Below are 26882 nucleotides of genomic sequence, written 5' to 3'. Positions count from 1 at the left end.
ACTTATTAACAATAGGTTGTAATAGAACGAATATTATTACCGGACTGCGCATATGCTATAACAATCTGCGCCTTTTTGTAACATTGTGTTAATAATAGCTGTATTCCTGCCTGTTTACTGCCAATCCTAAAAACATTAAATCTATTATCCGCGTAACACTTTGACTAGTAGAAAGAAATTGTACAACAACAAGACAAAGAACAATGAGACAAAGTACACTTGTGTCTTATTATTCTTCAATAATATACGAAATTATGCGTCAGTAAGTTGTCTTGTTGCGACAATAAGACGTTATGGGACTATATCTTGGCCAATAAAATACATTGATCATTGCAAATAGCTGCTCTAATAATTAAAGTTAAATAAACGATGTTTCGTAAATATAATAATTTCTTTTCTTTAATCATATAATAATTTCTTTTTAATTGTCCAAAGTATTCAGTATATACGTTAATATATCATAAGTATACAGTATATATGTTAAAATATTTGACTGATTTTAACGGTTTGATAACCTCACTGCTATTTTATTATTACTTTTTGTTGTTGTTGTTGTTGTTGTTATAAAATTCTTATTTCAATATTCAATGTACTGTATTGATTTGCTCTCTCACATAATCAGTGCATAAGATGAAATTCGTTCAGCGTGAAAAATCGAGCATGGACGGGTACGGAACATGTATACGTAGAGATTTATAATTATTTTTCAAAAATGATATTTCGGAAAATAAATTTATCATATATGATTTAATTCGTACAAAAATAACCTTTAATTTAGTCTAAAAAATTTCAAAGATATAGATATAGAGTAGTGGGGAAAACTTAAAAAAAATAAAAAAAATCTTTTTTATTTTCCTTATAAAGTATTTTTGAAACGATTTAACTTTTGTATAAAACTTTTTTTTGTATAAAACTGTTTTGACAATATTCGCTTTGAAAAAAAAAACCGATTTTTTTTTAAAACGAATTTCACCCCTTTAACATGCAGTCTAGCACTTATAAAAAAAATACGTGTCTCTTATTTTTGTTTATATTTTAACATATTTGAAGTTCATTAAAATCGGGGAGTGGGCACTTGGTTGTACTCCCTTGTTAGTAAGTTAACATTGCAAATCATTCCAATTTGTGCTGTCAACAAACTTCTTTGGCGTTCCACTTAATGCTCGCAATATTCTCAGAATTATGCCTTAGGTCTCGTCCGGATGGAAAATTAATTGTAATCGTGCGCCTGCGCACGTTCAGTCAACACAATTCAAAAATTCTGGAAACAAAACTATTTTCCCGTGTAACGGCGCGCCTAGCGTGACGCGATCGCGGCCATCATTGTGTTTCTATTCGCATCAGCCAACGCATTCGTCTATCGAATATTCCTCTTTGTGTGTTATATTGGTCTCGAGTTTTTCGATTTCGAAGTGACGGATTCGTACAAGAGTCGCTCAAGATTCAAAGGTCATAGACGTCATAAGAAACGCTTCTGTGAACATAAGAGAGTGTGCAACAAGTCATGTTCTCGAAACAAGCATTCTCGATCCTCTTCCAAAGATCATCCATGATCCACGGAACTCGTCGAGAATTTTCTCCACGCTCCAAGATTCAGCTCTCTTAAAAAGAAATTCGATGATCCAAGAATAAGTCCAGAGAATCCTCACTGAAGAGCGAGATTAGGGAATGCTCTACGCACTTTCCTGCATCACAGCCACAAGAGGAGCCGATGACTCTCGAGAGTCGGGGCACTGAACCAAGTAAATTCACTTGTCAATCTTTTTTTCATTAAAAATTGAGGGGGCTCAAACGACGACTCCTCCGCAGCACCAAAATTCATGATTTCCCACCTTTTTTCTTTCTCAGCCGTAGCATCAGATCCTGTAGATTACTTGGTCATTTTTGCGACCATAGACGCGGAACCAACCGCGGAACTATTACTCGTCAGTCAGTTGTTCCACTCTCAGAATGATTCGCTGGAGGGCTTTGCCTGGGACCGAGCAATTTTTGACTTTGCCAAGATTGTTCGTATTTTGCAAGAAGAATTGCGCATCCAGTTGAAAACTCGGGGTCAAGAACGAACACTCAATTTTGAGTTCACTTAAACTTATCTGTGTTAATGTTTATTTCTGCGGAGCTCGAGAAAGACTTTCAGTAGCCCATTCAGTGGCTCATATTTTACTGACCGGAACCAATCAAACTTTATCCAGACGGACCGTTCGTTTCGCATGCGATATTTTCTCCGATGCGTCTCTCACAGACTAAGGGCACATCTATCATCTCAGGTCAGACTCACGGCTGGTGATCAGACGAAGAAAGGGCTCGTCACATTAACGCCTTAGAACTCAAGACTGCGTTTTACGGATTAAAATGTTTTGCATCCGATTTTCGTAAGATACTTCTAAGATAATACCATGGCAGTGTCTTATGTTAACTGTTTTGCTCAATTAAATATTCCTTTTTGTCATCTCTTTCAAGAGCCACTTGGCACTGGTGTGAGGCTAGAAATATTTGGCTAGTTGTCTCCTATGTTGCTCCGCTGAGAATGTCATCGCGAATAAAGAATGCGTTCTCGTTGTCTGGATACTGAATGGTCCTCGTCTATAAGGCCTTTCAAATATGGAATAATAAATACGGAATTTGCCCCTGAATTTGCCCCATCGATCTCTTTGCATCTAACATCAATGCGAAATATGATAACTTTGTTTCCTGGATTCCGGATCTGAAGTCCTTCGCAATTGATGCGTTTACTCTTGACTGGGAAGAATTTTACTTTTATGCCTATCCCTTTTTTATTCTATTCCCTTGAGTTTTGCTTAAAATTATTAACGATGAAGTAAAAGGGATTGTGATCGTTCTGTTGTGGCCACCACGATTCTGGTTTCCCTTTTTAAGCGTCTTTTATCATTGAAACCAATCATTTTGAACTTAGCAGTCGACTTATTATCTTTCCCTTTTAGGAAACATCATTCAACTGTCAGATCCCTGTCCTTTCCCTGGAGACAGGGAGATTATTGAGTAAACTTTTGTGACTAGAAGTATCCCGCAGCTCGCCATTGACATTCTCCTAGCACCGGTTACTATCCAGCAATATAGATTCTCTGCGTTCCTAGTGGGAATTGTGTCACTGACATCAGTGTTTGCATTTTACCTCACAAACTAAGGATCCAATTTCTGATGGACCTTTCACATTCAATTGTTTCTCCATGCTTAATTCAGCCAGGTTCGCAATCTCTTATTTTGGCGAACGCAGTCGGCGACGATCCTCTTATAAAGCGTTTTTGCAAAGCTGTCAACGTATTAAAACCGACCGGCTCGCAATACGACTATATATAGGATCCTTCCCCGGTAGTGACAAAACTTGCCGCTCTTTTTCCACATAAAGCGTTTTCTTTCGAAGTACTTAGCAAAAAATTAATTTTACTTCTATTAATATATTACTTCTATTCTATAAATTAATTTTACTTCTAGCTTTAGCTATGGGTCAGCGTTGTCAAACCTGGCAGCTATTCGCATCTCACAAGTTTCGTTAATTTCCGAGAGGTTTTTAATTCCGGACTGTCTAAAGACTTCCAGGCCGGTCGCAACCTCTTTTGTCTTTTCCTCGTTTCCAAGAAAACCTATGCATCTTTACTTTACTTTCGTATTAGTAAGAATATTAGGCCGGTTCTAATCCAGGAGCTCCGAGCGAGGTACGGGTATGCGGGAAGAACTCGTAGGCACACGATAGAAGAAAAAGGGGAAACGCTTTGTCGATGATCCTTTGAAATGTGGCGCTGAGGGTTTTTTTCTAGGAAGAGCTGTGAAAAAAATGGTTTTTTGTAGAAATCGACCGTATGTGTTAAGAAAAGCGCTGATACTCCGGCTGCTATGTACCTAAACAAATTGCGATTCGGAAGATCTATGATGATGTCCCGATTTAAACAAAGAAATAGCATTATAGACAACTATATGTCGCGATGTGTTAAGAGGATCGTCGATAATCCGACTGCTAGAAACAAATTATGTCTCAGAGAACCTATGACTATGCTCCAGTTTAGGTAAAGGAATAAAGAGACAAAGAAATTGCAGGTAAACATTTTGTATTATATATATTGTATTATATATATGTTTATATGTTTATTTATGGTTATCTGATCATCAATTAAACAATTTGAATACATTTTGATTTAAGCGTAAAATTTTTTTTATTTACATTTCCTTTTTTTTACATCGTCTTTTTTTCATACATACTAAAACTAACAGTTCGCGATCGCCGAGCTGATGTCTATTGAAGATATCACTAACGCATATCACGTTCGGTACTTCCTTGGGATTTATTATAACAGATCCGATGTTGGAGAATCGCGTCTATTGTAACAAGTACGTTTGATCGTATCGATGAGTCTGAGTAGTCTGAGTTAATCGAATGTTACATCAATATATTCGTCGAAATATTAATGCTGCATTGTAATTATGAAATTAAATCTATAAGTTAGATAAATATTATATTATCAATGTTACGTCCAATGTTATTCCACGATTCCTTTCTTTCGAACAATCTCGAAAAATTCGTTCAGCGAAATAATGTATTATCCGGTAAATGGACACTTCTCTTTTCTTAATTATTTCCTTGTTTTTTTTTTAATAATAAATTCAAGTTATGCTATCTTGAAAAGAATGGTCATGAAATCTAACCTTCTTACCAGAAATCCATTCAAAAAAAATCAAGTGGAAGACCGGGAAAATTAGGCTGCAATAAAACAAGATGCGACTCGGAAAATCTATAACCATGCTCCGATCTCGACAAAGGGACAAAAAAATTGCAGATTATATATGTAATAGATCATTGGACATGCGAGATCACAATAGTGCCTTGAAAGTTTAAGGAATAGATCGAATGTGAGAGAAAAAATTGTTGACCATGCGAATATTGAGAATTTAGTGAAAATATCAAAAATATGAACTCTGAAGACGTTACGAATAGTGAACAAAGTGTTTGAAGAAGAAAAACTAGACATTGATGTTGAGGATGAAAAATCTTCCGATGAAGAGCACACACAATTGTCTGATAATAATGATTGTATCAGTGATCAGAGTGAAGACTTTATGAATTATGCAATGAAAATTCTAATTCGCATTCGGTTCCTTGCACTGAATCGTAAAAAACCGTAAAAAACACTGTATGATATAATTTTATTATTCAACGGATGGTCCTCTAGTCGTATGTGCCACATGCATAGTTCGTCTGTTGGACATTGATATTGAGATAATGTATGCCGTTAGAAAGTACGAAATAGATTTTCTTGGTGCACTAAAATCGTCGATTTGCTCCAAATGTAGGTAACGTATACAATAATTCTGTGCAACGTGTGCCCAATTTACATCAAGTAAAAAAGATAATTGTGAACGAGTTACGTGCAAGTGCTCCGTGGAAGAGAGTGACGTGATATAAAAAAAAAAATGGAACACCTCGAACGAGTAGAAGGCGAGCTGCTGGAGCAGTGCAGCCAGGTAACTACTTTGGTGGAGTGTTTCGCGCGGCTGCAATGATGCGACAAGCGCATCGAGCAGCTCGAAGAACTCAGTCGTGTTAAGCGTTCTCAGCTCACCGTCGGAAATAATCTATAGTGATGAGGATCACACGACTTGCGGATACAAAGATTCAATTAGAAAGACGTTTCATGTATATCGATGGCGAGTACTAGCGGCGATAATAGATCTCTCGTTTGGCGAGAGATACGGCGTTTGAAAGTCGTATATTGACTGCGATAATAATCTCTAATCATATCAAACCTCGTCAATTTATCGAAGATTCGAGGAACATTATGCTCGAACGTGCAAAGTGTCATGCAAAAATATGACAAAATCTTAGTGAATACAGTTTAACGGTGAATTTGTTGCGGGTGACAAACATGCAAACAAAAGTGTCAATATGAGAAACTATAAACTGTTTTCATGTTTCGTTCATCCGATTTACTTGAATTGCGAGTTATCGAGCACCTACTCTAGCATCTCTGGAGGAATATCGGGAACGCGATAGCCGGTGGGCGTTGTCGCGTATAACGTACTAAATTTAAAAATTAATATAAATAAGTATAATCCTCTATACAGGATGTTACATTCTGTTATTGCGAAAAATTAAAATGAAGCGAGCAGTGACTAACGTGCAATCAACGGACAATACGTATTTCGCGTGTTTGATGGTCGTGGTCTTACATTCGGCCGAAAGAAATACAGAACGGAAATCCTCGAATTCTTCTATTCACATTACACGTTGGTCTTGAATCTCCAAGACGTTTCCAATCATGTTGGACCAAATTAAAAAGTTTGAACATCTCAATGACACCTCCATCAATGTTATGATAGCGAGGGAAAAGAGATTCTTCCGATAAATCTGACAACTAAAGATGGAGAAACACGGAAATCTGTTGTACGTGCAGGATCTGCACGACAACTCTGTGCATTTCGCATGCATCAAGAACTTGTTCCGCTTCGCGAGCTCGCATCCTGCCGCGTGCCGGGTTATCGCGCGTCAGGCAGAAAGATTGGTCAGTGTGTTGGTCGTGACAAAAAAATTGCATTATAATTTAAGCGGGAAACTTTTTATTTACATTTTCTTTTTTTACATGTCACATATTTTTTTGATTTGGACTTTTTTAGAAATGAAAATCTGACAATTAATTAATAATGACGCGATCCTTTGTTTTCTTTTTGTTTATGGTCACTATAATAGTAAACTCGTTCCCGATATGCTGTTTGCAATGGTACTTGAATGACCCTTTACGCTTTTCTTGGCCACTATAACACGCTTGTTCACGAAATACTATTATAGTAGAGTGCTGCCGTTCAGCGAGGTCGTTAGATCTTTTGTCGATCTTTCAAAAGAGGGGGGATTAATATTCTGCCATGTCAAAATTTACGTGGATCAGTCCTCCATTATTCGTCCATATGAACGAGCTACATGTACTCCGCCAAAGGAAGCAGCGCACGTACGTTGTGCGAAACGAAGAAGGAAGTACGTAACGTAAGTATACACTTTTTTTTCTTTTTTTGCAACATTACGCAATATTATGTACTTAATTTCCGTTACACAGCATTTCGGTGAAACATCGCGCGGTGTGTCTATTGAACAGACGTTATATTCTGACAGCTACGGGCTTCAAGTTTCTGGAAATTGGAACCAATGTTGTTCCACCGAGCTACGTGGAGATCGCCCTAGGAGATCATTGAGGACAGCAACTGGTACTGTCTCTCGAAACTCGAAACTCTATGAGCAGCGATATAATATCTATAAATTACTACGAAACAATTACAAAGACAATTTTATAAGTGTTAACGGTCCGAGTTTATATGATGAATGACGTTACACTCGTACATCTTGAATCTTTAAACATACGTATGACGATGATCGAACGACGATGACGAATCAATGCTACACCGTATGTTTGATCTTGGCGTATTACTATAATCTTCGGTTTAATCAGACTCGTCGATACGATCAAGACGCGATTTTCCAACATTTATTGTAACACATCCCGAGAAGGTACCGAACGTGATATGCGATAACAATCGATAACAATCTTCGATAGGCATCGACTCATCGATTGCGAACCGTTAGCTTTAGTTTTTAGTATGTATGAAAAAAAGATGATGTAGGAAAGAGGAAATGTGAATAAAGAAGGTTTCACGCTTAAAAATATAATTTAAATCAAAAAACTGTTTCCCATTTTAAAATAAAATAATATTCCGGGTTGATCAAGATAAGTCTCCGTCCCGAATTAGGGGGTGTTTGACAATGTTTCGATGTGATTCTCACAAAAAAAAGAGAAAGTTTCCGTTGCGTATAAGAAACTCGATATTTATGATGTAATATTATTTATTGGTGTAACATCTATAAAAGGATACTATGTTTTTTTTCTTTACTGAATTTTTTCATTTTTATAGTTTTCATACCGCGTTGCTGTCAAAATTTATTTATCTCCTACGTGAGAACTTGGGCTTGATCAAACAGGAACCAGCACATTTTAGTATTTATTACTAAAAAAAGTCGATTTCTACGAAGACCCATCTTTTCGTAGCTCTTCTTAGAAAAAAAGAAAAAATCTCACTCTTCTCGGCGGCACATTTCAAGGACTATCCACAAAGCGTTCCCCCTCTCCTCTACGAGTTCTCCACGCACACCCGCACTCCGCTTGGAGTTTCTGGATTAGAACTGGTCTGGTATTCCTACTCGCATTATTTAACTTGGACTCGAGATATACATCTTATTTTTTGTGATTTCCCTTTCATTGCGCTTAAATGTCTACACACAGTGGGATCCCAAACGACTAGTCAGTGAATTAAAAGTACTCTGGCAGATTGCGGAGTTAATGACCTTCTCTGCACATAGCACGCGACATCGTTAGCGATCCAGAAAAGGGTTTCAGTAGACCTTATTAAACGCGCGGCCGGCTGGTCCGACGAATCTCATGTCTTCGCGAATTTTTATAACAGACAGATAGTAGACGAAGACATTTGTTAGTGCAGTCTTATTCGTAAACCAGATCGAGGAGACGTTGTAATTTTTTTGTGTAGTTGCTCCATTTATTTTTTCCTTTGTTTGTGATATATCTTAAATTTTAATAAATGAATCATTATATTTTACTGGCTATTTATTAAAGAGAAATACGGACGAGTCACGTTCTGAACATCTACAATTAATTTTCCATCCGAACAACAGCTAAGATATAATTTAGATAATAGATTAAACAGACTTACCAAATGAAGTTCGATCATAATTATACTGAAGGATCTTGTCCTGATGGACTTCTCTTCTGTACCTTCTTCGGATTTTCCCGGATGACTTCAGAGATTTTGAATTATCCCTATTATATTATGAAAATTATTATAATTAATAAAAATGATCACGATCACGCCGCGCTAGGCACGCCGCTGCGTGGAAAAAGTTTTTTCTTAGAATTTTTGAATTCTGTTGTTCTGAACGTGCACAGGCGTACAACTACGATTAATTTTCCATCAGGACGAGACCTTTCGGCATAATTATGATCGAACTTTACTTAGTAAGTTTGATCTATAAATTATTTCACCTTTGTTGTTTTTATTTATTAACAAATGTTTTTGTTTTTCGACAAGAACAAATCGCGGATATCGTGAACATTGAATAGAATGCAGTTTATATATTACATTAGTCCTCTAATACCTAGTGAATGTATCATAAAACGTGATGCAAATAACTTAGCAGTTTTTAAGATTTCTGACAACTTAATTAAGAATTCCGCGTTAACGATAGCGACACAGGATCATGGTCAAAATTAAAAGCTTGTTCATCCTTGTTCGTCTTGTCTATTCTTATCTTTGTCTTTGTTCAACTTTATCTTCATTATATTAAGTGACAATGAATTTTTTGCACTTAATTTTGTTATGTGCTTAAACATATAAATATGACTTATTTCATATTTATCAAAGGACAAAACTATGGGTTTGCCCTCTGTGAAATTGATTGAAACTTTAATATGTATATTTCCTGACTTACTGATCAAATGTTTCCTTAAGCTTAAAAATGGCTAGTCTTTTTGCTACAGCCGTTTGAAACGTTATATTTTATTGTTGTAATTTTCGTAATGTTCCAAATCAATTTTTTAAAATAAATCGAAAAATTTTAGTAATAATATGTGATTTAGCTACACATTTGAGAAACGTTTATGTGCATATGTGTTTGTCTGTGCATGTGTGTGTATGTGTGGGGGAGGGGATTAAATAGTATGCTACTATTTAGCTCTAAAAGCACATGTTTTAAAATGTTGGAGTAACAACAAGTAGTACATACTAATTTTCATCCACTTACTCAGTCTCTAACACATACACTCGCACGCGCACGCACGCACGCTTGCACAAAATCATATTTAAAAACAAACTGCTGGTTCTGCTAGATTTTTGTGACTCCTTTCATCTCATCTTGTATGAGATGCTTGATTTACGTAAGTCTTCTATTTATATCTTTAGCGTGTGTACGTATGTGTGTTGGTGCGCGCGCGTGGTGTGTGTGTGTGTGTGTGTGTGTGTGTGTGTGTGTGTGTGACACTGAATAAGTAAAAATTAGTATGTATTACTTGTTAAGTATGTATTACTTGTATTAATTGTTATCCCAATATTTAAAGTATGTGCTTTTAGAACTAAATGGTGGCATACTATTTAGCACCCTCCGCCACACACAATACACACACATGCACAGACAAATACACATACACATATACACATAAATCTTTCTCAATTGTAGATAAATTACATATTATTATCTAAAATCCCTCGATTTATTATAAAAAACCGATTTGAAACATTACAAAAATAATGATAAAATACATTTTAAACGGCTGTAGCAAAAAAACTAGCTTTTTAAGCTTTGTGCCTAAGGAAACTTTTAATCAATAAGTCAAGAAGTATAGCATACCAAAGTTTCAGCCAATTTCAGAGGGCCAAAAACCCGTGGTTTTGTGCGGGGTCCTTTTGTAAAATTGGACGGCAACTAAGATGATTACCTTTGAATTTTATACTTTTATATAAAAGCATATTTCATTTATTATAAAAGTATATTCTTTATTTTTTTCAATAACTATCAAATTGTGTGTTTTTTTGAATAAACTTTATTTTACGTATTTCATTTCATAGTTACTTATTAATTCTCAGAAAAGAAAAGGATAGTAACCATTCATTTTCACAAATGTCTTAAAGTCATTTCATGTGTCATTTTAGTCAAATATCTCTTGATTTGCAAATTACAGTGTAGTAAATTTTATTGTGTCATTTCTCGCTTATAATATCATGATTCCGCCGATTCCGGCGATAGTAGTAAGTGGGGCACTATGGCGCATCAAAACAAACCCCCACCACCTTCCCACTGGCGCCAGGGGCGTGGCCCCCGACGGTCAAAAACTGGCAGCCACGTGGAAATGGAGCGTTCTGATTGGTCGGTGAGGATGGGAGATGATAATTAGGTAATTAGTGTGAGCGTTCTGATTGGTTGGCTCCATAGCTGCCCGACGCGTGATTGGCTCTACCCATAGTGCCCCATGTGTGCGATTGGTTGTCGAAATGCTAGACGAGGTAGGGGAAGGATGAGAAAGCGTCTGGGACCGATCGGAGTCCGAAAACAAAATGGCGACTGCGAAAAGAAATATGACGGGTCTGTAAAAGGAATATACTTGTCGAGAATGGGATGCGATTTTTTGTTCACATGGGATGGAGCGAAGAGAAGAAAACCGATTTTTTGTGGAATTTACTGGTTGTATACGGGATATGAAGAATCACGTTTTTCTTAGGGCGAAAGGTTTCTCGGCGTCTCATAGTCGGTGAATTTAAATAAATTTCTCGACTCGTTTGACATGTTTTGTATGGAGGAAATATAGGTTACGAGTGGATATAGGTTTTGAAGACATGAGATTTTCGGTGTGTAATAACTATTATTTACCAGGTCGTATGGTATTTGGGAGGAGGAAAACGAGAACGGACAGGTTCGCACTATATATTTCTGACGTCGATGACGTCGAATTCGGAGTTATACGAAGCTTTTATTCTTAAGACAAACACTCGGATTGAAAAATTTTCTAGATGTAAACTCTAGATTTTTCTAACATTTGGAGTTATACACTAGCGAGGTTATGTTCCTTAATTCTATGGTAAACAAACGAAAAATATTTAAAAAATGATTAGATATTTCTAGCTTGGAATTATATGGCTAAAATTGGTTTTAAATCGGTGGGAAAGGAAGTAAAATGGACAAAGAATTTATGTTACAAAAATTAGATTTATTGTTATATCATTATACAAATTATACCATAATAGTGTTTCTTTAATGTTTAATTGTTCTTAAAAGTACAAGTTTGTATATGACAGCACGTTACATGAGATTTTTCACATTTCTTTTTTCCATGAAGAAAGATTTTACGAAATAATTGTATGATTAGTTTATCATTATCTTCGTAATCTTCGCTGAATATTTTGAGAAATTGTTTAAGCTTATAACCGCGAGATAAATAATAAAGAAATACGCAGCAATTGTCCACAGGTCTGAGAAAATGTGCCCTGTAATGTTCCATTTATGAGTAGTAGAGTTTCGTCGAAGTCGTAGATTGAATCTGGAATCCAGGGGTAGTCCGTAGCTATCGAAATACGTGCCTTCTCCGTGCTTGTCTAGGTAGAAAGCAACCCAGTGTTGTCCAGGACGATCGTGATTATCAGTGTTCGCTACGATGGCCGTCGACTTCGTCCATACCCTCGGGATTCTGTCGGCAGGATACACACCCGCATGTTCGATACTGAGATGATGCAACGCTCGTAAGATTTCGAGCGAATTCATCTTCCACGGTGTGGAATGATGTTTGACTTGTTTTTTGGCTCGTCGGTGTCGTTATATTTTTATCCTCTTGCGAGGATTGTAGGGTAGAAGCTTCCCTTTTTTCACACTTGAGTTTCGATAGATCTTCTTTCTCGGCTTTTATTTATTCGCAATTCGCCTGTTCTTTTTCTAATCTCTTATTTCTCCACGTAACGAGATTCGGAAAATTTCGTTTTATTGTAAAAACCTCGCTTTCTGTATCACTGTCATCGGAACTTTCAATGGTAAAAGAATTAGCGCTACTTATGTAGTAGTTTCCTTCTTGAGATTGCATCCAGTATCTCAATTTGCATGCATTGCGTAACGCGCAATGAAATTTGTCGGAATTTCGCTGAAACCCGTGATGACCGCAGCGCAATTCATGCTCTTCGCTTTCCAACAGGTTTTTGAAAGCAGGAGAGATTCCTTCTAGATTATATACATTTCTTGCGAGTGTATTTTCCAAATAATGTATCTTCTCTCGACCTCGGGTGTGTATGTAACGCGCTTGCCGTGCAATTTCACATAGCTCCGCCATGAAATGTTTGGAATTGACTGTTCCGTCAAACCACTCGATCCCATGGAAGTTTCGAGAGAGCCAGTTGTTTTCTCGTCTGTATTTTTCGGGTAATTCGACAAATGAATATGGAGGCATCATAATGCAGTGACTTATGAATGCTTCGTTAATGGCGACAACCGCTACTTCCTTCGGCATAAACTTTCCCTCAGCGTCGCGGAAACCTTGTATATCGATAACTATATCCATGATGCGTAGAATATACTTTCAATTTATTTTGCACGAAGTGACGACGTTCGCGTCTAAAGCAAAACTGCGGCTACTTTTTGTTAAGCTTTCGAAGAAATAGAAATGAAAAATAGATAACGGTGGGAGGGGGAAATTCGAGTATGTCTCATCCGCTAAAATCAACGACAATTTGACGCGAGGAATCGATCTCTAACACGTTATCGAATTCTGCGTAAACGATACAATTAATCGTTGAGGTAATAGCTTTTTCAAATCGCACCTCTAAACTTCCATGTCTGACAAGATTCCAATGTCCAGCGCAATTTGCCGATAGATCGGGAATGAAATCGAAAGCGAAAAGCGTGAAATCTTTGGCATAATCTTCTCTGCTTATAGAATTCCCCTATAGTTTAGAAAATGGATGCCTGTTCCTGAGAAGAGTGTTATAAGCCTCGACATAGAGCGGATGGTCTTTTGAGAAATTCGGTTGCAGCGGTCTACTCGGAATTTGCACGCCATCGGCATATAGCGAGAAGAAATTTATGCCGTAATTTTTGAAATTAAATGGATTTAACTTTCTGTCGCCGTTAAACGCTTTGTTATCGACGAATCCGACTATTACTCGTTTCGGAAGTTGCCCGAGTATCGCGTTATCAATCGATTCTCCTACCACTCCGGCGTGAATCGTGAATGTTTTAACTTCGACTCGCGTCAGAGGATACTTGGTGGTTGTTTTACTCAGCATTCTCGCATGTTCGAGTAACACTGCGGGGCTTATTTTTGTTCTTCTTATGAGTAAACTAGCATCTAGAATGCGTATTTTCGACGTTGAGTTGCTTTCTATGAGACAAAACGCATCTCTCGGGCGAACGAGTCTCATTCTAACCTCCACTCCGTTAATTAAAAATTTATCCTGATTAAAGACGTCGCAATGAAGATGACCTATTAGATTTACCGAATGTTCTCCTTGGATGTATCGGACGCGTCTCACGAGAGCTTGATTGGGGTTCCGATTCTAATAGCGCGTCCATATAACCGGGTTCGTCCGTGTCCCATAGACAGGAAGTCAGATGGGAAGTTTTTGCCGGTGAAGAATAATTTAACAATGCTTCGATGTACGCGCGGTACGCGTAGGCGTTGTTTGGGGGTGATACGAGTTTTTGATTGAAGTACACGTCGATCTGGTTGAATATCGAATGTAGTAGATGATTCACAGGGCCTACTTTGTTTCCTCCTGCTCCTCCTCCTCCCCCTCCTCCTCCTCCTCCTCCTCCTGCTGTTGATGTTCCAGGACCGGGTAAACTTTCCACTCGCACGCGAAGGCTTAGCATGGTATGCGTGAGATTTAGATAATCTTCTCCGTGCCCAGGTACGACGAATTCTATAGGCGCGTCGTCCGCGAGCGAGGTCACCGGTTTGTAATAAACTCATTGCGAATTCTCGATACTGGTTTGAGTAGGAGGTAAACTGAAAAGATCGAGCTCGCTCTTTAAACACTCGCCGAGCCCTTCATCAAGTTACTTATATTTTCTTTGGCTTTTCTCTTAAGATTTCCGCCCGATTCCTTGAGCCGCGTTTTGACTGCTTCCCTGAACGGAATGTTGTTTTCAACATCCTCCATCATGCCAATTCCGACGCGTAAAGCTTCTTTCCCGACTGCGCGCATTCCCCTGCTTAGATAAGGAAGTACTCTTCTAAATAATCCTCCGAGGAAACTACCGATCCCATGACCGCGCTGATAGGCTGAACCGACGAAAATTCGTGGAATTCCGCCTCCCCTGCCCCCACCGTTTTGCATTTCGTAATACTCGTCGTATTCCATGGAGACTTAGTTTTTTCTCAAAGCTTCGTAGACTTTCCACCGCGAATGGTAATTAACGGACGCGTCTAAAGTGTAATGTTGCTATCAGCGTTCCGGATACGAATGTATTTTTTCTCCACGGTGATCTTTTATATCTATTTCAATTTTATGGAATTTCGTTTGACGCAAAGGAGTATATTGCAAAGTGGAGAAATATTTTACTAAATTCGTTCCGTACGTGTAATTACATCCGGGTATTTCGGTTAGAACGATCCGAAGAAGCGGACTTCGCGTATCGCCGGTTATGTAAGGCTCTCAAATGTCGCAATAAACGTACATTTTATCAAGGATACCGTGCCATAGACTACAGGGTTCTGCAGTCCAGAAAGATACAGTGCGTCCATCACCGATGGCATAACCGAGTTTCAAAAATGGCGTTAATTCGTCGGAATTAGGTAACTTGTGACGGTAAATTGTGCCGGCATCATCGATGTTGATCTTCAATATTTGAAAAATATTAGCTGGTAGATTTATATAATGAACGAGAGTACAGTTGTCGTCACAATCGATGCTTATACGGACATTACCACCTGAACTTTTTCGTAGTTCGAAAGTAAAATGCTAATCGCTGCGTCTGTACTCTTTATTAATCGCGTAGATAAGATCCTCTGTATTTTCATAAACCCCTGTCTGTAAGTGCAATTCTTTCACTGTAAACTTATCATCATTTTTCTCATCTTTTTCGCTCTTCAAATCAACAAATCTAATCTTATTATTGTTTCGACGTACGTGAAAAAGACTGGCGGGAAATTGAATCTCGCTAAGCGCGACTTCCCATTCCCCGAATAAATGTATGCCGTGAGGTAATTGAGTGGTGAAAGAAGAGCATGTATTTCCCGGGAAATACTTCTTACTGCTATCGCTCGGAAGAACCATAAAAAATTGTTCCTCCTCCATCTTGGAGAAAAGTTAAACTCGAAGCGGGAATCCAACTGTCGAATTTACTAGGATATCCTTGCCAGCTAACTAGCAGCTGTTTATTAGCACCACGTCCTCTGCTTTTTATCACGCGCTCGACGATAAACTCTTCCTCCCTCAAATTTTTTCTGACCCGTGCTAATTCTTGTTCATAAAAAATCCCATCGATGTGTTCACCCGATAAGTCGCACAATTCGTACACGCGGGGTCTTCGCTAATGAAGAGCGACAAACTCGAAATATTTCCTCGCTCCACCACGCTTTGTATCCTTTCTCGAAAGTGACTTTTGCTCTACTGACGCGAACGAGATCGTTAACATCGAATTTAGCCTTTTGTTCTACTACTTTCGACGCCGCCTTCTCTCTAGCGCCTCTACGCCGCTCCATATTTTCGCGTGCGATGCGAGTATTTTCTCTCGTAACGGTCGCCGGTTGCATCCTGATGGACGAATGACGAGTGTGATTATAAGCGCGCACGATATCTTGCAGCACTTCGATGTAACGCCGCGTATTTTTATGTGTAAAATAGCGCCACATTCGCTCCTTTAACGTTCTATTGAAGCGTTCAACGACGGCGGCTTTGACGTCCGGATTGCGAGTTACTCGATAACGTATGCCTCTTTCTTTTAAAAAATCTTGCATCGGTCGCGCGATAAATTCTTTACCCTTGTCGGTTTGCAAGTACACGGATACTCGACCATCGCTTCTCGAGAGAATATTTTGGAAGGCGCTTGTCACGCATTTGCTTGTTTTATCCCGCAACGGTTCTACCCAGACAAATTTACTAAGTACGTCGATAATCACGAGAAGATAAGAAAATCCGTCGTTGTAACTTTTGAGATTACGGAGTTCGATCAAATCGGTCTCCCACAAATCGTCGATATTCGTCACGTTGTAATGCAATCGCGGAAATTTTCGTCTCGACGGACGGTGCAGCGTGTACGTGTCTTGCGATTCGAGCCAGCGAGCTACTTCTTTACGAGAGAAATTCGGTTTAGCGGCACGCGACAAGTTATCCGATGCCGAATACCCCGCATAGTGCGCTGGATCGTAATACAAATTTTCAAGCCTGGTCATTTCAATTCACTCCAATCGAGTAAGCGTCTCTTTCTTGCCTGTCGAGAATCTTTTGCGAAGGTTATAAGGATATCGTCTTTACGAAAACGGCGAAAGAAATGCGCACCTCGCTCGCTCTTCTTCTTCGGTCTTTCGGCGTTTTTGTCCCTTTCTCGTGCGTCGTACTCTTTTCCGCGTCGTCGCCGTCGACGTCGCCGGCGTTGACGTAGAAAGTTTTCTCGGTATTTTCGGAGTGGAACTCGCTTGTGGTGATGATAATATCTTGACAAATGTGATTGCTAACAATTCCTTATTTCCTACGAGTACAGTCGGGGTGTTTGTCGTACGTAGTAATCGCGCAAACTGACCTGTTCCTATTGCTTTCACGGTTTTTCTCTCTCGCATCGCGTCGTTTATCAGTTCTGTGATATTCGAATCTTTTATAACGACACTATCGATAGTCACGATTCCTTCCTTGTCCCAAGTAATTCTCGCGGGTACTGCTTTATCGATCAAATGTTTCAAAAGTAAACGCGCCTTGGAGCGAAAACTTTTCGACACCTTTTCTAATATTTTTTCGACGCTTTGCCGTTCGCGCTTACGCAGAGACTCGCCTCGTAGTATATTACTTACTTGCCCGTCAAGATGCGAAAGTTTGCTCAATGGTTGTGATTCGCGCGCTGGTTCCATCATGTCTCCCTCCTGCGCATCTGAATTGTTCTCATCGGCGGTGTTACGCGCCGAATCTTCCTTTTGCGCTTTATCAAAATGGAGATATCAAAGTATTTCTTTATACAATTTCCATTTCTCACTTACATCGCGCGGAGTGGGAGAATTAAGAATTTTGCTCATATCGGAATCGAGCCGCGACAAAGGCGTTCCGGGTGTTTGTATGGAATTTAAATTTTCTCCATGTATCGTCTCCGAATTCTGCCTCATGGAATTTTCCTCTATTTCTGTTTGCTGCTGTTGTCGGAGAGGATGCTGCATTCTTTCGAGATTTTCCGTGGAAATCAAGACCATCTTTTTTGCCCTTTCCATAATTAGGTTTACTCTCTCTCTCTCTCTCTCTCTCTCTCTCTCTCTCTCTCGCTGACTGTTCTCCGATAATTTTCGAAAATAGGAACGAAAGTATAGGCCCTATGAGATAGGGTAAATATCCGCCTCGCTGTAGTAATAGCTTTTTCTTATTTTTCTAATTACCGTCTTTTTTCGCTATGCGACGCAAAGATGCTTTATATTTGCTGAGACGATTTTTTTTCAGAACGTTCGAGCGGGACGTTACCCTTGAGAGTATTGAAAACGCACTCGCGGATACAACGAATGAATTTTTCATCCGCCTGACGTAAGAAAGAGGCGCGTTGATTTTTGTTCAAATAACACAGCGCTTTGAGAAGACAGATATTTTTCTTACCGATCGAATGTTCTGCGATTTTTCTCGCATTAACCGAGGATTCTCTTCTCTTCTTCATCACGAGGAAGTTGCGCGACTGTCGCAAGAGAATGCGAGTACGATACTTTTATACGAAACTTCCGGAAAAGGATCTGCGCGATACGTAAACGTAGTTCAGCGTATCATCGGGAAATATGCACGTGCGAAAACGATACTCGTCGGGAGTCGATTGTTTCAGATTGAGCAATAAATATCCGTGAGGTTGAGACGTGGCGTCGTGATACGCTTCCTCGAGGAACTTTGGATCGTTGGGATAGACTTGTCAAACGAGATAGCGGATTTGCGCGCGATCTCGTGGATTTTTGAAAACCACAAAGTAATTCGCGTTGAGAGATATATCACGTTGTCCACGGCCCTGATGAAAGAGATTTTGCGTGATGAGAATTACACTGAGATTCTTATGATGACTTCCCTTGGTAAACAGATCCACGATCGCTTCGCTCGAGGATGATTCCCTCATAAGATCGTCAATTATTATCAATTTCGCGCGCGTTGGATCGTTAGAATAATCTTCCGGACGCGGTAATCCCTCGTGAAATTCGATTGAGGAATCTCGAGTTTCGTATTGAAGTTGCTGATAAGCATCCTGCCATTCGGCGTAATAAAACAAAATTCTCTCAAAGTAGACATCTGCCATAGCGGATAAATGACGAAGAAATCTCTTTACAAAGATTGTTTTTCCACATCCCGTCGGTCCGCACACGATCGACGTCCACGGATGTTTCCAGCGTACATCCATTTCGCGAAATGAACGCCTTGCGCGTCGTACTTGGATTAATAAACAAAGGAATGGAACACTTGATTTTTTCTCAGAGAAATTTTTGAGATTAGCTTACTCGCGGAAGGGCTCCACCGCGGCTGAGGTGTGCTCGCGCCAGCATCTTTGCGTAACGAGCTCGTACTCGTCCGCGACAAGCCGCGCTCGTACGCTCGTGCGAGCGTCCACCGCGAGAGCACCGTCGCTTACGAACTTGTACGCGGTGCTCCTCGAAAGCTAATTCAAGTCGGAGAAACTTACTCGCGGAAAAAATAATTAAATACTTATTATTACGGACGTAAAAATTTATAACTTTTTCTTTTACAAATTTAAAAATCGTAACTTATGCGATTATAATTTAGGATTATAATTTAAAAGATATTTTACAAAGTATTTTAATGATTCTCTATTATAAATTCAAAATATTTTCTATATAAAAAATTAGCGATAAAAGAAAGTTATAGGAAAATTATAGGAAAGTGGGAAAAAATTGGATTTAAAAATTTAATTTTACAAAATTTTTATTATATTTTTTCTTACGATTAAAGAAATAAATATTTTTATTATATTTTTTCTTAATAACTAAACGCAAATTTACATTTGTAATTTTACATTTTCTAATCGAAACCGTATAATATACATTTTTCAAATTTCGCATTTTTTTCTTAAATTTAATACTAAAATAAACTATAACTAAAATAAAAATAATCTTAATTTTTACAAACATATTTATTCCGTATACATATTCTGTACATATTTACATTTGTGGGAGGACGGGGAAAATCCGAGCCTTAATCTAACTTAATTTTAAGTAAAATATTATATCGTAAAACCATAGGGATAAGAAAGAAGATTGTCGATAAATCTGCGTTTTAATAAAACTGGAGCACACGTTTTCACCTCGTTTCGCGTTATTACTTCGTGAAACGCGGTACGGCGAATTGTTTTAAATCGCAGATTTATCTCTTCTTCCTCCTCCTTTTCCCTATTTAATAATAAATTATAAATACTCTTAAAATTAAGCAGCCTCGAGTTTTCAAAATTCAATTTAATCCCCTTTATCTTACATATTTCATATTTTCGTGCGTCCGGTGTACGTACCACGTACGCGTAAAATTTCGGTCCAGAGACAAACGCCTCGATGAAGCTACCACGCCCATAACTCTCGAGTTCGTCGGTCATGTCACCCAAAAAATTACCTGTACGCGGTTCGTACTTCTCGGGATCACCGCTGTTCGTATATATACATGAATCCGTATCATAATATAATACGCGACGATCTAATTTTTCCAAATATTCGTATAATTTTAATCGCGCCTGTGCCGTCGTGTATGCCGCTATCATCACGTTAGTTATCGGTGAAGGTACTACCGCTTCGCTCTTTAACCGCCATGAAACGTATATCGCATCCTCGTTAACAGGCAATACACCGACTATCTCGTGTTCAGGACTCGACAGCAATTCGGCGAAACGCTGAGAGGATCTTATTATTTCTGTATTCAGCAGGTTACTCCGCTGGCCGAATTTCCCCCAAAACGAATTAAGGCAGAGTTTGGCGACGGAGCGTAAGCCGGAATTACGTACGATGTTGTTTTTATCGAGAATGATACCTTCAGTTGCTTCATACTCCCTTAGGTAGCGTTTCTTTAGCAACATCGTCGTTGCATTCGCTCGGCCACCCACTCGCCTCTTGTTTCAGTTGTAAAAAAGTGTTGATGTATTCGGTAAACAACTCTCCCTGTCGCGTTTCGGGGTTATAACGCGTAGATTTGTACTGCCAAATTTCGTCTACCTGCGTCACGAGATATCCTTTTTCGACTGCTTTGCGTAATTCGCAGGACACCCATGTGCCCTCGAACTCGCGCTCCGCAAGATCGTCGTGAGTGCACGCGTCGCGAGAAAATGATTCGCAACATGTACGGCAAAGAGCAAATAATAATTTACCACGCACGCGGTACGGTAGTACAGGGTGAAAGAGATCACGTGGGGGGAGTACTCGGCAACGTACGAGACCCTCAACCGGAGTAAAATTAAAATTTGGCGCGATTCCAATTAAATCGGCGCATTCCTTGCCCACATAAATATCCGGGTGACCAATTGGGAAAACTCCGGTCTTGAGTACATACGGGTACAGAGAACATACGTCTACGTACCGTATCTTCTCGGTGCCTGTAACCTCGTATCGAGTCGCGATATTGCTGGTGCGTCCGCCGAAAAATGCATCGCGAGGATCGAGAGGTGGGATTTGCACCATGGGGTTATTTTCGAGAAATTCTCGCATCTCTCGATTCTCGCGCATTTCTTCGTCGAAAACGCACTCCCATTTTTCTGTTAGGATATATTCTTGACGACTTAATCGCCAAGACGTTGCAACCGTTCGTTCGTAACGCGCGTCAAACGAGTCGTTAAAATTTTCGAGCGTTTTATCGCGATTTAATGGATAACAAGACGGGCATCCGTGAAAAAGCAACCGTGAAATTGCAAGACGTGACGCCGCGTCTCACCCCCATTCTCGCATTCGTAATACCCGTCGACGAGCATGCCTTCCGCTAAATGATACTCACGTCCGCGTCCCGCGTGAATTATCCGATGACCTAACTCACGTTCCTTCAAAATTAATCATTGCGTGCCTTTGCGCGACTGGTTATCTTTAAATCTATATCCACCCGAAGAAATGATTCCTATTTCTCCTTCGCGCAAAAAGTTTTTCCGAAAAACTCTCATGCACGTTGAAGCGATAGTTATACATTCCTCGAATGGACACACGTTTCCCCGCTGTAAGAATATTTTTCGGAAGGCCATGCATGCTCGGCGAAGGATATCAACATCAGTGCGACAATACTCGAGTATTTCACGTTGGAAATCAAATATTACATTTTTTCCCGACATTTCTGCGTGCCACGCGAGAAAACGTTCGCGTTCCTCTGTTCGCATGGTTTCGGGCGCGTAATAACGAACATCGGGTAGTGGACTGACATATGCTTGATTTTCGACAGTATTAAATAAGTGCGGAAAGACACCTTTGTCACAAGTATCCGGTAACCCGAAGGCCTTCGGTAATTCTGACAAATTGGCATATAATTAACACTGTCGATAAATTTCGTGCGATTCGCTGTTAGGACCATAATTTTTGTACCGTTTAAAATTACATGAGGTTCTAATCCGGAATAATTTTCTACAATGTGCCGAAGGATAAACTGCGCGTCGAATGATTTCGCGTTATGCGCTATGCAAATAATACGTGTAAAATGTTTTGTAGGACGTGTTGCGAATTCGATAAATTGTTTTACCGGGTCTCGGCGAAAAACAAATTCGCGTACTCTGCACCACTCGCATCGCACCGACAAATCATTTATCTCCGCGCACGAATCGCAAATCTGTTGCGCGACACACAGAGTCGGGACGTGAATTTTTATTTCGGTTCCCTCAAGTGATTGGTCTTGGCGTGTCTCAAAATCATAAAACACGAATGCCACTCGTCCCTTTTTGCATTTCCGCTCACCTGAGTTATTCTGCTCGCTCTCTCTCGCAAATACAGAAGAATCCCCGCCGCACTCAACAACGGAGGATCTGTCTTCGCGAGAGAGAGGCTGCATGTAACAAAGATGGTTTACGGGTTTTTGCAAACTGCAGATTTTACAAAAAGAAACGCCGTATTCGTGTTTTTTTGTCGTTTTTACAACCCGCCCGCATCCTTCGCAGAGACGAATGGTGTTACAAACGCTCGTCGGAGTTTTACGTCATATGACTTTGTCGCGCGATGATGTTCGAAGCATGCGTTTCCAAAGAACGAACGTTTGCAAGTCTCACACCTAACGAGTTCCACGATTTCGCGTTGATCGCACGGCGGCACGTTGTTACAACGCGAACATTTATTCGAACAGCGGTGACCCTTTCCTCACGATACCCGATATTACATGGAATACAATACCCCCCTCTACTCCCTGCGGCTGCTTTTAAATTTAAAATTGGGCTATAATGTCGATGTTGCTCGTGATATATAATATTTAGCCGATATAAAGGTTCGCGTTCTAGAGAGGCGAGTACCGTGCTTCCGTCAAATAAGGGTCTCTCGCCGCGTCCAAAAGTAGCAGAATTATAAACAACAATAGCTATATCAGATGCGGCGAGAAAGCGTTGGAAACATTCTATTTTCCGAATCCCGCAACCCTCCGGTGGAATGGTGACACCAGCTCTCCTCGTCAAATCCAACGCGAGTTCGCGTTGTAACGAGGAATTCTGATGTCTTACCACATTCCACCGCTCGTGAAGTTCCCCCGCACGCAACGTACCGCGTTCGCGATAAATTTGCGCGGTCACGAGAGAGCGGGGAAAACATAAATTATCGGAATTGGAGATTGATAAAATCGAACGTTTCGCAACGTCTTCCCGTGTGAGTTTATTTGAAACGCGTCCGCAACCTCTGGATGCCGTGACATTGAAAACGCGTACGTTAAAATCCCGCGCGATATCGAGACCTCCACTTTGCGCTACTGAACTCACAAGGCGCCAAATGTCCTCGCGAGTTAAGTCGCGTGCCGGTCGAAACGATAATCCCGCCGGGCCGTGCGTTAAATCCTCCGAATCGAATGAAAATCCCACGTAATCGTGCGGTTCGGAGGTATGTAACGTGTAGGCATGAATTTCGGCGAACGCGTTTTCAAGCCAGTTATAAACACCGGCTCCTTCGGGTAGCGGACGCAAACGGAATATCGCCTCTCTTCCCAATATTGCAAAATTTCTAAACTGGCGCGAATTTTCCCCGATTAATATTAAATGATTAAAATTTCTAACCTCCCCGCCACGTGCTTGTTCTCTTTCCTCCTCTTCCACTTGTCCTCCTTCCTCAGCCGCCGCCTCCTCCTCCTCCTCCTCTTCCTCTTCCTCTTCTCTTTCTTCGCCTGCTGTTTCCTGCTCCTCCTCCACCTCTCCCTTCTCCAAATTTTCTTGAGCAGTAAGTCCTCCTCCACGCTGCGGCTCTTCGATGTTCGCTTCTGTATAAAAGTTACAAAAATTAGAATTTTGTAGAAAATACTTTAAGTTTGCTTAGAATATTATGTTCGTATTTAATTTTAAACATACATGTTTTTCTGAGGTAACGTCTTTTATCGTCGGCTCCTTCTCACGTAGAGAATAGGACTGGGAGGTATTCCTATTAAAAATTCAATAATTTAAAATTAAATATGAACATAAATCGAGAAATTAAGATGAAAAGGAATATATACCAGGCGATGTTTCTCTAATTTCCTCTTCGCTTTGTTCAGATTCTTCCTCACGTTCCTCCATCTCCTCTTCCTCCTCCTCCTCTTCTTCCTCGTCCTCCCTCTCCTCTTCCTCTTCTTCTTCTTGCTCTTTTTCTTCTTCCTGCTCTTCTTCTTCTTCCTGCACTTCTTCTTCTTCCCCTTCTTCCTCGCTCCAGATTCTTTCCTCTGGGATTATAGGGGAGTACATATGTTCGTATTCTAAGAAAAATATATCGTAAATTTTTATTTTTGATATTAATATTATGTCCTTTGATTAATAAAAATATTATGTACTTTAATTAATTAATATTTTTTCTCTAACAACTTACCAGGTGAAAACACACGTCGATCGGGAGTACTTACTGCCGTATCTAAAAACAGAGTTGTATTAAGATTTTCTACCTTTTATCATTTGTTTTAAAGATTATTTATTTAAAATGTAAACCTACCAGATGATAATTGAATAATTTCCGGAGGCGCCTCTTCCTCCTCCTCCTCCTCCTTCAATTCCTGTGTAGGTAAAATACGAGCCCTTCCTAAAAACATTTAATATTTTAATCTTAGAAAATAAAAATTACATTTTAACATTCTTCCTGGCTAGTTTTTAGCGAAATTACTTACGTGCTGGTCCTGCTTCTGGCTCGTCCTCCGCGCGTCGTCTCTGAATCTGGGTGAGCGGATACACTATCGCCGTGGCTTTTTGACGCGCATTTCTTACTACAATTTATTATTAAAAATTAGCTAAATCGCTAGTTCAATATATGAGTTATTTTTATAAAAATAATAGAGTCACTTACCATTGTGGAGGTGAGAGAGGAAATTTTGGATGTGACCACCCACATCCTCCTCCTCGTGTCCAACCACACGTCGCGTTTCAATTACTTCTCTGGCAATCCGGAGTAAACGCGCGTCGGTACCAAAATATCCTTGCTGATACAATACTCTCAATATTGTATCAGAACATTCACAGGAAAAACGTGTGAAAAGCAGATAGTTGGCATCAAGCGAAACGTTAGATATTTGAGATAAAAATTTCTCCGCGTTTATGCGAATATCCAACATTGGTGCTAACTTTATGCTTCTTTTAATCACTTCACTGCCCATTTTTCGCACCTTTATTCACGTAAAATAATTCGAAACTTTTAAAACTCGCGTGACGAAACCGAGATGAAGCACGAAAGAATTCAACTCAGAAATAGTTTTTTTAGCGCAAAATGCACTATATATAGGGAAAATCTTTTCCAAAAGAGATTTATAAAAAATTGTAGAATTATCCTGTAGTTTCGAGAGGGTGAGGGGTAGGAATGCTATCTCAGCCCAGGTAATAAATCATTTTTTCTTGAAAAATTTATATTACTTGTAGCTTGACCCTTTTTCGATTTCACTTTTTTTGTTTACTAACGGCGTATAAACGGCGCCAGATATATAACACGTCCAAATAAATAGTTATTTAAATTTTTCGGAAGGAAAGTTCTCGCTTCTTCAAACATTTAACAAATTAAATATTAACAAATTTTTAACATTTATAAAATATTTCTTACTCGTACTTCTATTGTATATTTTGATACTTTCTTCTTCTTCTTGAAATAGTTTTTGCATTTTATGCGATGATTTTACGATGATTTTACGATGATTTTTAAATTTTCTCATCTAATACCCTGACACGTTCGAACGTGATCGAACCTGTAATATTCGCTTTATTCGAGAAAATTCTTTCCTTGAAAAAGAGCAACGTAAAATTATAGTTTATTCGAATATTCAATAATTTATTTATTTAAAATTTTTCTCATCTAACATCGAAGATTCGCGTGTATTCGAACATGATCGAATCTGTAATAATTCTGTTATTCGAGGAAAGTTTTTCCTTGAAAAAAAGCAGAGACAAAGCGAAAATATGCGTTTCTTCTAGAATCTTCTAGAATCGGTTTAACTGTATATTATTTATAAATCGTACTTTTTTATTTATTTCAAAGGAGGGGAAGATGCGATATAGGTAGATAATATACCGCTACACTGCTTCACTCGAGTAACGACATTCGAAGCGTCTACTTCGAAAATATCCCTCCGAGGTTTCGTTTGTTAAAAGTGGACATTTTGTTCAAAATTCTCTCATCGAGTAATATGGCCGGACAACAAGAAGCTGCGAATTCCACTAAACTAGAAAATATTCGCAAGATATTTAAGAACTGTGTGCAAAATGTGGAACAAAATTTGCTGCTTTCTACGATGTACCCTCTCAATACCTCTCATACGAAGAAATTACACGTGGGATTACAATTATCTAAAGAAAAGATCTTCGAGCCTGTCGTTAAATTGAGTGGTAATTCTGCAGAAGGAATCAGCTTTGATGCGGACACGTGGCAGCAATTTCAAGACAGTATTCGGTACATGAGCGCATACTTTAACGGAAGCAGCAAAAGCAAAGTAACATCCCATCACATTTGCAAACATATTCATCAACTTCACCTCTGCCTACGGTGCGAAAGCTGTATTGGTGACGTATAAGGAAAATGAAA

The 26882-nt window shown here is 39.4% G+C and overlaps 2 protein-coding genes and 1 pseudogene across 12 annotated transcripts in view; 1 reads left to right on the top strand and 2 right to left on the bottom strand.

Annotated features, from left to right (window-relative positions):
* Positions 1-26882, top strand: part of LOC105423461 (extracellular serine/threonine protein CG31145) — a 450620-nt gene that overhangs the window by 262515 nt on the left and 161223 nt on the right. The window lies entirely within an intron of this gene.
* On the bottom strand, positions 17404-19601 carry LOC148935689 (uncharacterized; annotated as a pseudogene).
* Positions 23617-25559, bottom strand: LOC105422700 (uncharacterized). Its single transcript, XM_089080933.1, has 3 exons — positions 24816-25559; positions 24696-24737; positions 23617-24585 (listed from the first exon to the last, which is right to left on the bottom strand). The coding sequence occupies exons 1-3, from the start codon at positions 24910-24912 to the stop codon at positions 24326-24328; spliced, it is 399 nt and encodes a 132-aa protein (XP_088937059.1). The 5' UTR covers positions 24913-25559; the 3' UTR covers positions 23617-24325.

Source organism: Pogonomyrmex barbatus, unplaced genomic scaffold, assembly GCF_055798465.1.
Source record: "Pogonomyrmex barbatus isolate J1 unplaced genomic scaffold, ASM5579846v1 scaffold4, whole genome shotgun sequence".
NCBI classification, from domain to species: Eukaryota; Metazoa; Arthropoda; class Insecta; order Hymenoptera; family Formicidae; genus Pogonomyrmex; species Pogonomyrmex barbatus.
This window is presented reverse-complemented; position numbering and strand designations above follow the sequence as displayed.

Excerpts from the sequence above, each read along its gene's own strand:
- LOC105422700 (XM_089080933.1), bottom strand. The coding sequence starts at position 24,912 with ATGTTTTTAGGAAGGGCTCGTATTTTACCTACACAGGAATTGAAGGAG. Across the intron at positions 24,738-24,815 it reads AATTATTCAATTATCATCTG|ATACGGCAGTAAGTACTCCC; the intron begins GTAGGTTTACAT and ends CTCTGTTTTTAG. Across the intron at positions 24,586-24,695 it reads TCGACGTGTGTTTTCACCTG|AATACGAACATATGTACTCC; the intron begins GTAAGTTGTTAG and ends TATTTTTCTTAG.